This window comes from Scleropages formosus, chromosome 9 (assembly GCF_900964775.1).
Source record: "Scleropages formosus chromosome 9, fSclFor1.1, whole genome shotgun sequence".
Lineage (NCBI taxonomy): Eukaryota > Metazoa > Chordata > Actinopteri > Osteoglossiformes > Osteoglossidae > Scleropages > Scleropages formosus.
The window spans coordinates 30,099,836-30,116,334 of record NC_041814.1 but is presented as its reverse complement, the minus strand read 5'-3'; the positions used below and the strand labels follow the sequence as shown (position 1 = coordinate 30,116,334).

The window sequence follows — 16,499 nt, the reverse complement described above, 5'->3', positions numbered from 1 at the left end:
TGTGTGTGTGTGTGTGTGTGTGTGTGTGTGTGTGTGTGTGTGTGTGAAAGGGACAGATGCAGAGTCTGAGACTCACTTCCTGGCTCTCTGCTATATAATCAGTGTCACTCATTGGACAGGGGAGAAAACAAAGAGAAGAACCAGAACATGTTTGTATGAAATGCTTCAAAAGTTTTCAAGTGCTATTTCAGCAGCTGCACAAATGGAGTGATTTAAATACAAAAACGTGTAAAAATTAGCAGGCAATGCATTGAGCAGCACTTGAGCCTCACGGCTCCCGGACTGTGAAACTGAATCCGGTTCAGCTTGTTTTGGAGTCTGTGTGTGTGCCTGTGTTTATGTGGCTTTCCTCTGGGTGCTCTGGTTTCCTCCTGCAGTCGGAAGAGATGCATTTCAGTGAACTGATGCCCCTAAAATCATTCATAATGTGTATGTGTGTGTGTGTGATTGCACTGAAATGCACTTTCTTCCCATCCAGGGTGCACCCTGCCTTGTGCCTTGTGCTTCTGGGATAGGCTCCAGACCACCATGACCTTGCACTAGTTCATGAAAATAGAAAAGTAGAATTACATAATGCTATAGTAATAGGAAATTTGACTGCTGACCTTGTGATAAAATTCATAGCATAAGTGAATTTCTCAAACTCTGTGATAAGTATAATAGTATCATTTCAATAGAGCAAAACCTTAACCACACAAACGTAGCATACCGTAAGAATGTAGTACAATGCAATAAGAACACAACTTTTTATCGAAAAAACTGCATGAAAGAATTTTTTTTAATGGTAAAATTCATAGGCTCATGCATGGTGGACTTAATGTCATCACAGCTCAACCACTCCTGTAAGCTGCAGAGCAGAAGACAACAGGAGACATGCGGGATAAAGTTTCTACAAGCCAAGGGGTATCTCAGCACACTTCCCACACTTATCTCCAACCACTCGTACGTCACTGAACAGACGGGCTCCAACCAGTGAAAAACCGCTTTCAGTGTGCTATTATTTTATTGTTAAACATTATTTAGCTAACCTCGTTATCTAAGATGGCTTGCAATGTTTTGTTTGTACACTAAACCACTTGCACAGATTTACCCACGTATACAGCAGGGTAACTTTAATGGAGTAGTTCAGTGTAAGTACCTTTATCAAGAGTATTAGAAAAGGAGAAGAGATTCAAGCTGGTATCTTTTGAGTGTGAGCTGACATCTCTAACCATTATACCACCTGCTTCCCCAGGGGTGTTACAGTATATCACTCATCCTTTATTTAACTGATGTCTTCACCCAAAGTGATTTGCAAGTTTTTACTATTTTAAACAGCAGGGTATTTACACTTGAGAAGTTTAGGATGAATGCTTTTCTCAAAGGCAATAGAGTAGTGAGAAGATCTGTATTACAGGCTCTTCTCTCAAAGCATTACACTAGTGACAGTCCCCTAATAAGAAACAAGAAGCTCAACTCAGGCAAGAAACCAAAATATGTCTTTGTCCAGCTGATATTAAAGGTAGATGAGCAAACTTCACATTTGTGTACTAAGAAGGTATTATATTGACTTGGTCTGGGCTAATATGCAGTGCTGGGTGGTGGTAAGTGTGTTTAGCACGTGTTCAGAATATTTAATATTGACACAGTGTGTTTCTTTTGACCACAGGTAGGGTGTCACTGTGAATTTTCAGAAACTTGTTCCAAACATGGTGGTTTCCATTCAGCTACACAAAGGGGACGTTAGTTGAAGACCTTCAGCGGGACCAGTACAGGTGCTCTGTACACGTGCAGTTTTATTTTGGAAATACATAGTATCAAACAGGTTTTCAGAAGTAAGCAACACATGGCTGTCAGAAAAAGAGAGCAATATATTTCGTCAATGACAGTCACCACCATAAATTTCTTCAGCAGCTGAGACTGTACCATGTCCTCTGTGTTCGTCCATCACACGCTGATAACAGATACACTGCTGATCAGTAGAGGGGTAGATCTCCAGCACTTTGTCATGATGGGAACAGATTTCCTCCTGTAACTGATTCACGGCATTAAGCAGCTTGTGCTTTCCAAAATCTGGAGGGTCACAATGAGGTCAGAGGAGAGTTTCACAATAAGAGGTCAGACAGACCAGACAGGACTTGACAGCTTTCTTCTTGGTCCCAGTACACACATCACACACCACGTCTCCAGGTCCAGCATAACAGTGGTATCTTCAGTTTCTCCGCCACTTGAGCCAACATGGTGTTTCTACCCAGAACAGGTCTTGGGATGAAGGTCTGTCTGCACTGAGGACACCTGTAAACACCAGCATGATCCTCCTGATCCCAGTGGCTATTTCAGTAGATCTGGACAGACTGGGCAGCTGAACTGGACCTTGTCAAAACATCCCCAGGCTGCGTCATTTTATTGCTAAGACAAACAGTGCGCTTGACTTTGTTTTTCCCAAACTGATAATGCGTCACAGTAGGAGGGATTTCCTGGATCTCTTACAGAAGGTATGGTGTTGGACTGAGGCCAACCTGGAATGAGTAGCAGTACAAGCAGAGACGGGAGCTCTATGCACAGCCCTTTTGCTTTCATTTATAGTATCATGCTCTCAGAAAGCCTGGATCCATTTCAGTCTAATTTTTTTCTCTACAAATCTTCACAGTCATATACCATTATGTGGACCAGTACCCTGAAATTAATACAGCTGCTGCCTTTAATGACTGTATGGAAATTTGAAACTTTGTTGTGTACATTTATTTATTTGGCAGACACTTTTCTCCAAAGCAACATGGAGTGAATGATCAAAGCTCCATACAATCACGATTCAACCATTTATACAGAAGAGCAACAAAACGTACACATATACACTGTAGTCAATCTGGTCACTGAACGGAGGTGGGTTGTGGGTTTGGTCACACTGCCCAGGCACTGAGACACCAACATTACCCTCTGTGTCAGCTTTCTGAAAAATTTATCTTCTGGATCCTAACTGAGTAAAAAAAAAAAAAATTATCTGGGAAACTGAAATCAGTGAGCAGTGGACACAGGCTTGAGTGAACAGACTGAAACAACATTCAAGTTAAAGTACTGTTACTTTCAAATAATAATGACAAGCAAAATTAAATGTACTCACTGAAAAAAATATAATTATAGACTTCTTTAAAAAAAAAAAAAGTCAAAAACCTACTTGAATAATGAAGTTATGATTTAGAAGAAATATTTTGAAGTTCTGAACCACAAACTCCTCTGCAGTTCTCAATTATCCAAGATAACAGAGTTTAAGAGAACTTAAGGCACAGACATGAAACCCAGGATAAAGGGGTTCAGTGAATGTGGTCTGGACTCTGTGGAGGAGGGTCACTGTGTCCCTAGAGACACTGTAGAAAGACAGAGTTCCTGCCCTGTGATCCAGGTAAACTCCTATTGTGGAGGGCCCGGGAACAGGTACTTCAACCGGAATTTCATTATTATTATACCTAAAATAGAAATTGTAAGGAGAGCAGTGCAATGCCCAAGACTTGTCATTGTACCCAAGATGAGAGTCATACCTGTTTCCTTTCCTACTAGTTCCTTTATATGACACTGCTATGTGAACTCCATTACTCCCAGTCCATTTAACCTCCCAGTAACAGCACCCGGACAGACCCTGTCTACACAGAACTTGTGGGCAGTGGTCAAATCTCTCTGGGTGGTCAAGGTATACCTGGGATTTCCACTCTGATTTCACCTCAATTTCCCTCTTTCCCACAGAAAGAGAAAGGTATTCATTTGCTGTGTTGGTGTCCAGTGTGAGATAACAGGCATCTGTTGGAAAAGCATATTGTTTACTCATATTGTACTTATTAACATTATCTCTTATAGTTTTTTATATTGATTGCTGTCTTTAAATGTTTAATGTTGATCTACACTTCTAAAGAAAAAAATCACACACTTCTCGTATGTATATTCTTACAATTTAAGAATTTACTACATTTTTAGGTTTAGATTAATTTATCTTTTTTTACCAATTTTTTCAATGACCAGATTTCATTGCATAATCATTAATTGCATGAAAAGCCATGAAAGTTAGAGGTAGCAGAGTAGTTATGGTTCACACTTTATAACTGGGAGTTCCCTGGTTCTGATCTCCAATCCTGTCCCAAATTCTTAATTAAAATACTAATTCAGAAAAAACATTACCCTAATACAAAAACAGGGAGGTTTTTGCATGCAGCTTATGGTTTACAAACACTCACAGTTAATGAATTTTAAAGAATAAAAAATATCAGTGACCTCTCGTAATCATTGTAACTGTGAGATAATTCAATGAAAATTAGCCTTCACAGGGGTTAAGAGCACAGACAGATAGACATCGTCTGAAACTGCTTGTCCCAAGCAGGGTCACAGCAAACCAGAGCCTAACCCTGCAACACAGGGCATATGGCTGGATAGGGAGGGGACACAACCAAGGCCAGGACACCTGTCTATCACAAGACACCCAAAGTGGGACTTGAACCCCAGGCCTGCCAGAAAGCAGGACCCAGCCAAACCCGCTGTGCCACCACACCCCCTCTGGGGTTAAGTGCTTGCATAAAAAAAAAAGAAAACACCAAAATATATAGGTATGCCCAAATGTTAGTTACATAAAAAGTTATTTTTTGTGAATGTTAGCATGCAAGTCCTCCTATGTGTAAATAGTAGGCATAACACGCCGAGGCGGGCAGGGAGGGGAGCGGAGTCCGGGGTAAGCCAGCCGCAGCTGGGGCTAATTGCAACCTCTATTTCTCCCACCCTAGACCCGCCAGTAGGAAATCGAGAGAGACGGAGGAGAAAGAGAGAGAAAGAGAGAGACCACGACCTGAGACAGCCACGACCCCAATCCCGACCACAAACCCGAAGCACCATCCCGCTCTACCCGTTCCCAATTCACCCCTTTGCCCCGCTGTTATCTTCCGCTGCACGACCCTAAATAAAGTCGGCGAGAGGCGAGCACCTCAGCATTTCCTGCCTCCTCTGTCACAGTAGCATTTTGTGATGACAAACAAAAACACTAACATCACACTCACACTTTAGAAAGTTTGCTCTGGCCATAAGCGTTGCTGTGTGTCCAGGGGTTTCTTTTGGCACTGTAAAACAGTTGAAAGAATGGTTAGTCTGCAGTTATTTTTGTTCTAGTGTAAGGTTGTTGGGGGGTGCAGTGGATTGGACCAGGTCCTGCTCTCCTGTGGGTTTGGGGTTCAAGTCCCATTTGGGGTGTCTTGTGATGGGCTGGCATCCCATCCTGGGTGTGTCCCCTCCCCCTCCAGCCTTATGCCCTGTGTTGCTGGGTGAGGCTCTGGCACCCTGCGACCCTGGTTCAGACAATGTGTGTGTAATATTGCTACTAATCTATTTACTTTTTTACAGATTCTTGGCAAAATTTGATCAACAGTTATCACTGACCTAACTTGTCATTTATTGCTTGGAGGCAAAAATATCAAGAACAACAGTACTCAATGCTGTTGTACAAATGCTGTTTGAACCGTGGGGTGGCAGGGCAACAAATCAATTCCCCACTGAAATGAATACGTTCAGATATGTACACATAATTTCATACTTTAGCATATTCTCTGAGTTCCTTCTTCTTCGTGTTTCTACACAGACTCACATTTTGTTCTCTTCTTTGGTTCTGCAGTTAGTTGAACTTTCTCCACTGGGAAGTAATGAAGAGAAGCAGAGATGAGTGGATTAAATTCACCTTTGAGCTTCCACAAGGTGTGGCCAGTCAGCTAATAAACACAGATTTAAGAGTTTAAAGATTCAGATGTTGAAATTACTTCTAGAAAGAATTTGTTTTTAATATGATGATAAAAGGAAAGTGATTGATTGAAGACTGTGTCCTGATTGCTGTGTTTGCATCTCTTATGTTTGTTACAGGTAAAGTGTTAATGATCGGTTTCGGTTTGGTTTTAGTTTTCAGCTTTGCGAGTACAGTTGTTTTAGTAGACCAGTCATAAACATGGTCGGTCATTGAGCCTGACAAGACCTGGTGCATCACAGTGTGTCTTTACAGGTATCCTCCCATGGACTGGACTTTGCCACCTGTGGAATATTAACACCTTTCACTGTGTAGAGCATAAGAAAGGAGTTTTATGAATTAATGAAGAGCAGAGACAGGACATGATGTGGGCTTTGAAGCCTTGGCAATATGAACTACTTTTACTTTGTGGCCAGAGAACAGGTGCCGACCATGAACTGAGAAAAAGACACTGAGATGTAAAGCGAACCTTAGTGACAAGTAGCGCTAATAGAAATCGACGTTAAACGCGTAGCTAGTCCTGTCCTTCATAGCCTTAGCTGAATTCCACGTTCTGTTCATGGGGCATGACGTGCATGAAGGAAAAAAAATAGAAGGGAAGGTGTTAAGTGTAGTGTATCTAGCATTGTAAATCATCTTGGAGAAAAGTGACAACTAAAGGTGTTCCACAGTAATCATTTAGAGAAAATCTCTGCTGAGTCAACAATTTTAAGTGTGTATGAATACACACATCTTCAGAACCGCTTGTCCCATATGGGGTCACGGAGCCTACCCGGTAACACAGGGCGTAAGGCCAGAGGGGACACACCCAGGACGGGACGCCACTCCGTCGCAAGGCACCCCAAGTGGGACTCAAACCCCAGACCCACCGGAGAGGAGGACTGTGGTCCAACCCACTACGCCACCACACCCCTACACACATATGAAATTGTTCAATTATATTTAAAATCAGGGAAAATAATGTACATTTGTACACACCTGTTTGATGGTTACTTGGAAATTTTTTCTTGAAGACTTCCTTTTGTTCAACATTTACATCTGGTCTTCTTCTCTGGTCCACAGTCTGAGATGATTCATGCATCAAGAGTAATATTAATAAGTTAGATATCAACAGGAGACAGTGTTGTTCCAAGTTAAAGATCAATAACAGACAGTATAGTAATTATCTTGAAATACGGGAAGGCAATAAGGAAGGTTTATACAATAATTTGCATCCTGTTACCTACAATCCTGTGAACTTCCAAGACACCGACACAGTAAATAAGTCGGCGGTACGGTCATTGCCTGGTTAACATCATATGTGGTCAGCGACAGCACACTTTTACATCTGTACCATTTAAATACTACGGTAGCACTGCTTACCTGTCTTGTCAAACAGGTACAACCAATACTGCAGGAAGTGCACGTGGGTACATTCCTACATATGTACAAATATTTCAGTTATTTTTATTTTGTCACTTTGGTGTTTATTTTTTATGTGCAATTCCTATGCATTTTAACAAATTTATGCTAAATTAACTGCTGTATATATTGCCATTTCCCAACTGTTTAACTGAAACAGTGCAGTTATCATCAGCACTCTGGACCTGAACCCTGACATTAACAAAGAATGACTGTACTGATGGTGAACTTCAGCGTTTGCTTTTCAACTTAAACTGCAAGCTAAATTTTTTTTTATCCTTAATCTAAAAAAGTTTTGGAGGATTTTAGAAGCAAAATGTTCTTTGAAATAAACTGAACCCGTTTTACATTTACATTTATTTATTTAGCAGACGCTTTTCTCCAAAGTGACTTACAGTGGATACTATGTAGTCTTACCAGCCCACACACCTTATTCACCAAGGTGACTTACATTGCTAAATACAATACTTACACAATGAAACACACACTCTGTCACTCACACACTATGGGGGAACCTGAACAGCATGTGTTTGGACTGTGAGAGGAAACCAGAGCACCTGGAGGAAACCCACGCAGACACAGAGAGAACATGAAAACTACACACAGATTGAATGGTGATCAAACCCATGTCCTCTCCCACCACCCAGACACTGTGAGACAAGTATTAACACACACCTGTAACCAAACTCTTGGAATAATTCAGAGCTTAGGTGAGATCTTCTTACCTTCTTCTTAGTACTTCTGGAAGCAGCCAAAGCCCTATCATGGCTTGTATCATCCACTGCGTCTCCAGATGCAGCATAAAAGAGGGTAGGAGGGTCCGTCTTTAAATTTCCCCCCCCTAAATTTGTTCACCACCTCATCCAACATGTTGTTTCTGCCCAGAACTGGCCTTGGGATGAAAACTCGCCTACATTGAGGACAGATGCATTCGCTGTTTTCATCCTTGTTCCAGAATTCCTGAATACAGGCCATGCAGTAGTTGTGTCCACAGGGAAGAGTTGCTGGATTCTCCAGCACATTCAAGCAGATGCAACAGTTGAAATGGTTCCGATCGAGGAGATCTCCAGTTCCTGCCATTTTACTGCAGTAGATAAAGGAGTTTTTGTCTTGTGTCGGAATCGGATTTTATGTATGAAGCATTTCCTTGTTCTAGACCAGCAGGAGGTGTGCTAATTTATTTACAAGCTGGAGGTGGGCCAAAAATGCATGACTGATTTACTGTAGATGTTGTGACCAACCCTGAGTCACAAAAAAAAAGGTTCAGTTTGTCGTATTACTTTCAGTTTTGGTTTTCACAACCTTCTTTTTATCTTAAATTTCTGTAAGGGCCACATTTGTGTCCTGTAGGTTGGATTCAGATGTTTGTACATGGTGGGGAATCCCAGTTTGTTGGAGCCAGACAGCAATGAGGCATAGAGACTTTCGTTGAAGAAGTTCCTTGTAATTCTTTCTAGTTGTTGCCTTACATTCGATCACACTGCAGCCACATTATAAGTTTCAGCACACTGGAATTACAAGTAAAAGATATAACATGGATGACATGGTTTTAATGTAAAAAAGTGTGTTTTAAAATGTCACTGATGGAGTGTATTGCATGTACTGAGCAATTTTGCTGATGTTAACTGGAAATGTCCACATTTCTATAGGTTACACTTGTAACTTGTATAGCTTACCTTATATAGGCTTACTTGAATAATGTCAAAGCCAAAAAAGGATCAAATAACAGCAAAAAAAAAAAACCTATTCAAACTTTTTTTGAGAGTATTTTAATTTGGTGCAGATACACATCTCAGGATTATTTTTATTTTGTTTTATTTCTATTTCCAAAAATTCACTTGGTCACAGCTACATGAAAAATAAACCACAACATATTGCGAATACTTTCTCCTATATACCACGCATTTTATGTATTCAAGTGGTATACCTGTGCCAGATGTTACTAGAAGTGACACTCCCTGTGGCAGAATGGAGTGAGAAGTACAAAATATTCAACTATTTCTCTGTCTATATTTCCCCCCCCCCACCTCAGAAAGATGATGTAAAAAAGATGTACTTCCTGAGTATAGCTCAAAAGCACCTGTAATCCCGTTTTATAAATAAAATAGTTTTGTTTATGTGCACGTATATGCATTCCTTGTATAGTGCACTTTTTAAGTAATTTTGTTCATATTTCTGTTTCCTGCCTATTATTATGATATTTTTATTTGACACATTTCTACAAAGCATCTTTACAGTTTTGTATATTAAACTACCTTATTATCTATTATTGCTTTTTACCCACAGTTTTTCACTGACAATTTCAAAGTTACTACCTTGGCTCCCCGCGACCCCGTATGGGACAAGCGGTTCTGAAAATATGTACCTTGGTCAGAGCACTCTAGATCTTTTAAATCAAAGACTGAAACCACTGTGCCACCTGCTGACCTGAGAGTTTACCTCATGTTCCTTTGATGGTGGGCTCCAAAGCGATTTTGCAAGCTCACAATTATTTACCCATTTATAGAGCTGGGTAATTTTAATGTAAGTACTTTGCCGAAGCGTACTGCAACCAGAGGTGGAGAGAGAATCTGCAACCTTTGGATCTAATCACTATCCCAACAATGTCCATGTGTTTCACCTGATAATATTCCTGTACTCCTCCATTCCTGTGTTTCTATTACGCAAATGATTTCCTCGAAAGGAACGTGGAATTGGTCATTGCACACCAATTGTTTATTAAAGAACCATGATTTTCATCTGCATGCTTGCATGTCTCTTGGTGGCTGATAATATGAAGATTACACTTGTCCTAATCTTTAAAGTGCTAACTGTAGGTTAGTTTGGTAAATATCACTGCAGGCATCCCTGAGCAAAGTCTATGTATGCTTAATATGCAGTTAAATCAGAAAAAATTCAAGAAAACAGTACAATCACACAGAAAATATTGCTTCTTTAGATAAATTGCTTTTCATCTTCTTTCAGAGAAGTCAGTTTAACTTTAGATGAGAGATAAATGTAAAACCCAGGATGGAGGGGTTCAGTGAAGGTGGTCTGGACTCTGTGGTGGAGGGTCATTGTGTCAGAGACACTGTAGAAGGAGAGAGTTCCTGCCCTGTGATCCAGGTAAACTCCTGTCCTGGAGGAACTGGGACCAGATACTGGAGTCTTTACTTTATTGTGACATAAACAGTGACTACGAAATGTTATTGTGTCTAAGATAACTGTCTCCAATCTTTTCTTGTTGATCCCTTTACACACCACTGCTATGTAAACAGCTTTATTTCCACTGAACCTCCTGGTAACAATATCCAGACAGACCCTTTCTACACAGAACTTGGTTCCAGTAGTCAGAAGTCCATTGCTGATGAGCATATGGATTCACAGTTCGCTCACAGATGATCGCTGTGCTTTCTCACACAGACAGAGCTGTTCATTCACCATCTTTGGGTTTGCTGTCAGAAGCCAGGATTCTGTAGCAGAGTAGAATAAAAAAGTGTTGGGTTAACCTATTACAGCCTTGCTAAATTTAACTTTACATTCTACATTCTTTATTTAATTTAGCATTAATTAATTTGTTTAATTAATATTTAATAACATAGTTACATGTCTCTAATCTGCTTCCCAGAACCTGCGACGCGCTCTGCGCCGACTGTTCAGCTGGGCACTGACTGTGGGTTGGAGAGAGCACAGACCCAGTGAAATAAAACACATCAGTCCAAGGATGTAACACAATACCAAATGAAAACAAAATCCTAATGTTACCCAATTAGACTGGCATAAAGAGTAAAAAATATCTTATTTTCATTGCATTCATCTGCCACAATTATGACTGAGTGAATGGCATTTACCTCTGGTCCTGTGTATATGTGTTTTTAGTGTGTGCTTCCAGTCCTATTGTAATGGAGATGGTTATCGGAGTTTCACTGAAAACACACTCACGTGGATTGGGTGGAAAATCCACTCTGGCTAGTTGATAGGCTGCAGTTGATATTGCGCGATTGGAAACCTGTCTGTGAGAAAAGAGAAAACAACATAAAGAGGAGATCAGTATGCACATAGTGCTGGATAATACTCACGTCCATTTAAACACACAAACATACTCACAATAACATTAATCCACACAGAGATAGATGTAATCAACAAGGTTATCAAGGTTACACACAGGCTGTACACTCATTCACACAAATGCGGGACACAGCAAAACTCAGTGTGGTTCATTTTGCACAATTTAGTCTTCATTACAGGTCTTCCATGGGTCTCTGTATGTGTGAGACTGTCGGTGATTGTCCCTCGCTGAAATCTACTGATCCGGAAGGCGTAAGTCTTTCTGTACTAGAAAGAGTTAAAAAAAAAAAAAAAAAACACATGTGAGTGACTGTGATCTGCTAAGGTTCTGTTTTTGCATATTAATAATGTTTCATTTGTATTCATTGATGTAATGGACTTACTTTGTCCTTCTCACCGGCATAATATGGATTTCTTTAACTGTGTAGATAGACGTATATAGAGTGAGATGTGAGATTAATCAAAGTCCAGAACAATCCTCAAAAAAATACTACCTGTATCTACTGTGGTTCTATTAGTTAGATTGGACTCAATTCAAGTCTGTCTGATAGTCTGATGTTCTTTGCTTTGTATACAGTGATGCTTGAGAGTATGTGAACCCTGTAAGGATAGTCATTATTCTTGTATAAAACATTAAACCAAATCTAAATCTTACACCTTAAAAGTAGTTTGTAAAATGAATAAATGGCTATGATTTACAACCCTGATTCTGTTGATCTACTTGGTTTAATCAAGGAAACTTGAGGTTCACTTATTTTTGTACCTGCACTACTTCCATGTTTTTACTACACATGATTTCCTCTAAAACAACGTATGAAATTGGCCATTACACACCTATTATGTTAGATAAGAAACATCGATTCTCATTAAATAACCATTCATTATACAGTATTGTATATGGTGTAATAAAACCCTGAAAAACCTGAGGATATGTCTAAGTGCCATACTCCAATTTAACAAAATATGACAATATCTGTGTTAACCTGCTTGGGAGATTTCTCCCAATTTATTCTTGCATGATTGTTCCAGGTGAGCTTTTAGATCCGAAAGATCTTTCTTCAATTTCTCAAAAGAGTAAAATGGATTGACAGTGATGCTGGGGATGTCTCCTGTTCCAAGTGGGGCACAGACAGACTGACAGTCCTGAAGAGACAAACACATCCTGGTCATTTATTTATTTGTTTATTTTAGCAACTTGTACCTGACTCAGGTGTACTGCAGCAGTTGACAGGATTCAAAACTGGGTCCTTAAAGTACGAAGTGGCATCTATAAGCACTACACTACCTGTTACCAGCACTTTTTTAGGTACATTTAATAGATTGAGTGATAATCAGGGGTATTACCAGTAGGAAAAAGATGGGATCCTCTGTGTGTGAAAGCTGCTCCATCTCAGAGTCTCTTCTTTTCAGCTCAGCAATCTCTTTCTCCAGTTGCTCCAGGAGACCTACAGCCTGACATACTGCAGCACTCTCCTGAGCTCTGATCACATCGATGGTTTCAGTGCACCTTTTCTCAAGGGAGCGGATCAACTGGGTGAAGATGCTCTCAGTGTCCTCCATTGCTGCCTGTGCAGAGTGCTGTTAGAGACACAGAGAGACACTTTGACTGTGGTCTCCTCACTATGTGACTGGAGGAGAGCCCTGACTGAGCCCTCAAATGGCTCTTCCAGCAGCCAGCTGTTGTCTTCTCCTCTGCTCCATACTCACTGTGAGTGAGTCCACAGCCTGTCTCAACTCCTGCACCTTCTTCTCGCTCTGCTGGATCTTTTGCTGTAACTTCCTCTGTATGTCCTCTATGTGGACCTGTAAAAATATATTTTTTCAATTTGATATATAATCTTATATAGTTTTCACTTTCAAGTTAATAATATTTATATTTAAGTGTTTAATTTATAGCGGGGGGTGCGGTGGCGCAGCGGGTTGGGCCACAGTCCTGCTCTCCGGTGGGTCTTGGGTTAAAGTCCCGCTTGGGGTGCCTTGCGACGGACAGGTGCCCCGTCCTGGGTGTGTCCCCTCCCCCTCCAGCCTTACGCCCTGTGTTGCTGGGTAGGCTCCGCGACCCCATATGGGACCACCAGAAAGCAGGACCCACCCAAGCCCACTGTGCCACCCCCCTGTGTGAGAAGAGTGCTTTATAAAAATAAATTGAATTGATGTTAATTAATGGGTGACTAATGTAAATTTAAGTAACTAGTAGGTGTTAGTGCTGATACATTATCCTCTGTGTTCCTTCAGTGTTTTGGTCTGATTTGTTGTTCTATTGCTTGTGCTTGGTATGCGATTGAGGGATTCTGGGGAGTCCGACAAGTGGCTCCAACCATTGTTGGGAGTGGTGAGGCTCCAGAGGCCTGAGGCGACACTCTAGTGTTCACTCAATCTGTCTCATACTGTCTGTTGTGTTTTTTTTTCCAGGTTACTGCAATGACATTTATGCTTATAATAAGGAGCACTCATTCAGGACCCTCTTTCCGGAGCCTGTAATCATACAAAATATACCACAAAATGCTAAAAAAAAAAAATGAAGCCACTAATAGTATATGTCTGTATCATATAATTTGAGAAATCTTGTGTTTTGCAGTCTTAAGTTATTCGTTATCTCAAGTATTTCTATCACAATAGCTATAAAAGGTACAAGTTACAGGGCAAGTGCAAGATCCGCAAGCACTTACTGCAAATATTTTTTAAGCTACCTAATGATGGACTGATGTAGCCAACACCATTTTACATTTAGAGGGATGTTCATACATACTTCACACATACACCAATTAGCCTAGTTAACAGTCAAGACCCATGAGTGTAGGCATACAGTATGTAATAAATAACTTTTATTTCTTTATTTTATTTTGATTTTTCTGGTGGTGTGCCTGGGGAGGATTCTTTTGATTAATACACAAGTTGATATGGTATACAACACCATTCCACTGTGTTACCCTCACTGTACAGTTTGTGTCTTACAGGCGTCCGGTTCTTACCTGTTTCTCAATCCTTCCTGCAGCAACTGGCACTGTATCATGTCCTCTGTGTTGATCCATAGCACACAGATAACAGATACACTGCTGATCAGTACGACAGTAAAACTCCAGCAGTTTCTCATGATGGGAGCACATCTTGTCTTGCAGTTTTCTTGTGGCATCAGACAGTTCGTGTCTGTTTCCTGGATTGAGTTCATTGTGAAGTTTCAGATGATTTTCGCAGTACGACGCAAGGTATGTGAGACAGGACTTAATAGCTTTGTTCTTTGTCTCAGTGCACACATCACAGTCCACATCTACAGGTCCAGTAACACTGTGGTCAGGAGGAGCAGCCTGGAGTTGTGTCTTCAATTTCTCCACCACTTCAGCCAGGATGGTGTTTCTGCCCAAAACAGGTCTGGGGCTGAAGGTTTGTCTACACTGAGGACAGCTGTAGACTCCAAAATGATCATTCTGATCCCAGAAGTCCTTAATACAGTCCATACAGTAACTGTGCCCACAGGGAATAGTCACTGGATCCTTCAGCAGATCCAAACAGATTGAACAAATGAACTGGTCCCTCTCTAAGACATTTCCAGCTTGTGCCATTTTGCTGTACAGAATAATACAGACTGGCTTCAATTTCGATTCTCTGAAAATATATGTGAGGGTGGAGATCCGTCCTGCATAAGGAATGTTGTTTGACAGAGTTCAGACTGATGGAAAAAGGGCTTGGCAGTGAACAAAGTTTCACAATTCAGTCATCATTTAAACTGAAAACAATGAATTTACCTCTCATGGACTGACAGGATATTGTTGATTATCCGCTGTAAACAAAATACTTATATAGGTGGTCAGGTGATCAAAAACATCAGATAATACAGAAAAAGAGAAGGACAAATCGGAGACTATGAGAGTGAAGTATAATATTATTAATGATATTGTGCAGTTGGTGCCCTACGGGACAGTACATAGCAGGGTATAGAACTACTGATAGTTATTGTTAACTTGTTTGGAGTTTGTATAATGCCCTGTTATACTTCTCTGATACTGAAGTGTAAAGAAGCAGCACTTTCGGGTAAATTTCTGAGAATTGGTGTGTGTGTAAATTACTTAAAACTATAAACTACAAACTTAAACTATAAAAAGTCTTTGCTCATCTTGGACTTGATAGTATGGATTTCTCTCTCTGTGGACACACACTGACAAAAGTTACAGAGTAAAATACTTTATATGATGACTTCACAATATACTACATTTTTGTTTAAATATTAAGCATTTCCTCCCCAGACTGGATATCATAACCCACTGGCCTGTGATAAACTTTTTTTTTTCTTCCTTTCCTCCGTGGCCAGTTGGCTTATTTACTGCTTTAATAGTTGCATAATTATTGTAGTAATTTAATGTATAACCAACCTTTTATTTACATTATGCTCTGATTCTTTGTTAAGCACTCTGTGTCACTGTGTGAGAATAGGTTTATAAAAATAAATTGAATTCAACTGGGTTGAATGCCAGGAGCAGCATTACAATACCTTCTGAACTGCTGATTGTCAGAGAACTGCAGGACTGACCTGTAGGAAATGGATGTGTGCGTGAAATCTGCTCCATCTCAGTGTTTCTCCTGCTCAGTTACACCTCATTGACAAGCAATGAACGACAAGAAGTGAAGACTTAGTTTGCTGAGGTCTGAGGTCCATTCTTCTAGATGTTACTTTACCCTTCTGAATCACACAAGTCTCACACACTGAAACCACATCACACTACATACTGTGTAATATTTTTTCCTACAGGCTCAGGGTGACCTTGGTTATACTGCTTGTCACAGACACTTCATGCCTGTTCCTGAAAACAACTCATTCATACCTCTGGCATACTTTTGTACAGCATCCTGTCCTTGTGGCCCACAGTAGCCCTCATAACTTCTAGCACAGAGTAATTATATGCAAAGGATGTTAAAATACTGTGTAATATACATATGTGAGCAGAAAATGCGAATGAAACATATGAGGAGTGCAGGTACAAGTATATAGGTGGTGTGAGAAAGAATGCAGAAGGAGAAAGATAGACTAACAGGGAAAAAAAAAAAAATGCAGACAATACACAAAACTATCTTCAGCTAGATCTTATTCTGTTTTCTTTCAGATGAGTTTAACTTCAGATAAGATACAAACACAAAACCCAGGATGGGGTATACCCTAGATGGGACACAAGTCTATTGCAGATTAGTTACTACCGCAGGATCTAGATTCACAAAACCAAGTTTAAACACAGAAATTGCATTTAGCTGATGCTTTTCTCCAAAGAGACTTACAATGTTAAGGTCAGAGTTATTACATGCTTACAATCATTTATAC

General features: G+C 40.3%; 2 protein-coding genes and 1 long non-coding RNA gene across 5 annotated transcripts; all 3 read right to left on the bottom strand.

Annotated features, from left to right (window-relative positions):
* Window positions 1-830: 830 nt before the first annotated feature.
* LOC108927472 (stonustoxin subunit alpha-like) lies at window positions 831-3,851 on the bottom strand. The gene is made up of 3 exons (XM_018740803.2): window positions 3,241-3,851; window positions 1,906-2,052; window positions 831-847 (listed from the first exon to the last, which is right to left on the bottom strand). The coding sequence occupies exons 1-3, from the start codon at window positions 3,797-3,799 to the stop codon at window positions 831-833; spliced, it is 723 nt and encodes a 240-aa protein (XP_018596319.2). The 5' UTR covers window positions 3,800-3,851.
* A 1,161-nt stretch (window positions 3,852-5,012) lies between these two features.
* LOC108927479 (uncharacterized) lies at window positions 5,013-7,225 on the bottom strand. 3 transcript variants are annotated; one of them, XR_001965594.1, is made up of 4 exons: window positions 6,966-7,225; window positions 6,722-6,806; window positions 5,594-5,638; window positions 5,014-5,072 (listed from the first exon to the last, which is right to left on the bottom strand). It is a non-coding gene; the product is annotated as an uncharacterized LOC108927479 (long non-coding RNA). The 3 variants fall into 3 exon arrangements; XR_001965593.1 differs by lacking the exon at window positions 5,594-5,638 and having other exon boundaries at window positions 5,013-5,072; XR_001965595.1 differs by lacking the exon at window positions 5,594-5,638 and having other exon boundaries at window positions 5,013-5,072; window positions 6,970-7,225.
* A 2,389-nt stretch (window positions 7,226-9,614) lies between these two features.
* LOC108927477 (E3 ubiquitin/ISG15 ligase TRIM25-like) lies at window positions 9,615-14,751 on the bottom strand. Its single transcript, XM_018740809.2, has 9 exons — window positions 14,164-14,751; window positions 12,899-12,994; window positions 12,536-12,769; window positions 12,175-12,334; window positions 11,575-11,611; window positions 11,369-11,458; window positions 11,066-11,136; window positions 10,730-10,794; window positions 9,615-10,596 (listed from the first exon to the last, which is right to left on the bottom strand). Exons 1-8 carry the CDS (start codon window positions 14,749-14,751, stop codon window positions 10,736-10,738), a joined length of 1,335 nt encoding a protein of 444 aa, XP_018596325.1. The 3' UTR covers window positions 9,615-10,596; window positions 10,730-10,735.
* Window positions 14,752-16,499: the final 1,748 nt, after the last annotated feature.

Coding starts and splice junctions, on each gene's coding strand:
- LOC108927472 (XM_018740803.2), bottom strand. CDS start 3,799: ATGAGTAAACAATATGCTTTTCCAACAGATGCCTGTTATCTCACACTG. Junction 2,053..3,240: donor CTTAAGTTCTCTTAAACTCT/GTTATCTTGGAT, acceptor GTGACCCTCCAG/ATTTTGGAAAGCACAAGCTG.
- LOC108927477 (XM_018740809.2), bottom strand. CDS start 14,751: ATGGCACAAGCTGGAAATGTCTTAGAGAGGGACCAGTTCATTTGTTCA. Junction 11,612..12,174: donor GGGAGAAATCTCCCAAGCAG/GTTAACACAGAT, acceptor CTATCTACACAG/TTAAAGAAATCCATATTATG. Junction 10,795..11,065: donor GGATTTTCCACCCAATCCAC/GTGAGTGTGTTT, acceptor TCCAACCCACAG/TCAGTGCCCAGCTGAACAGT.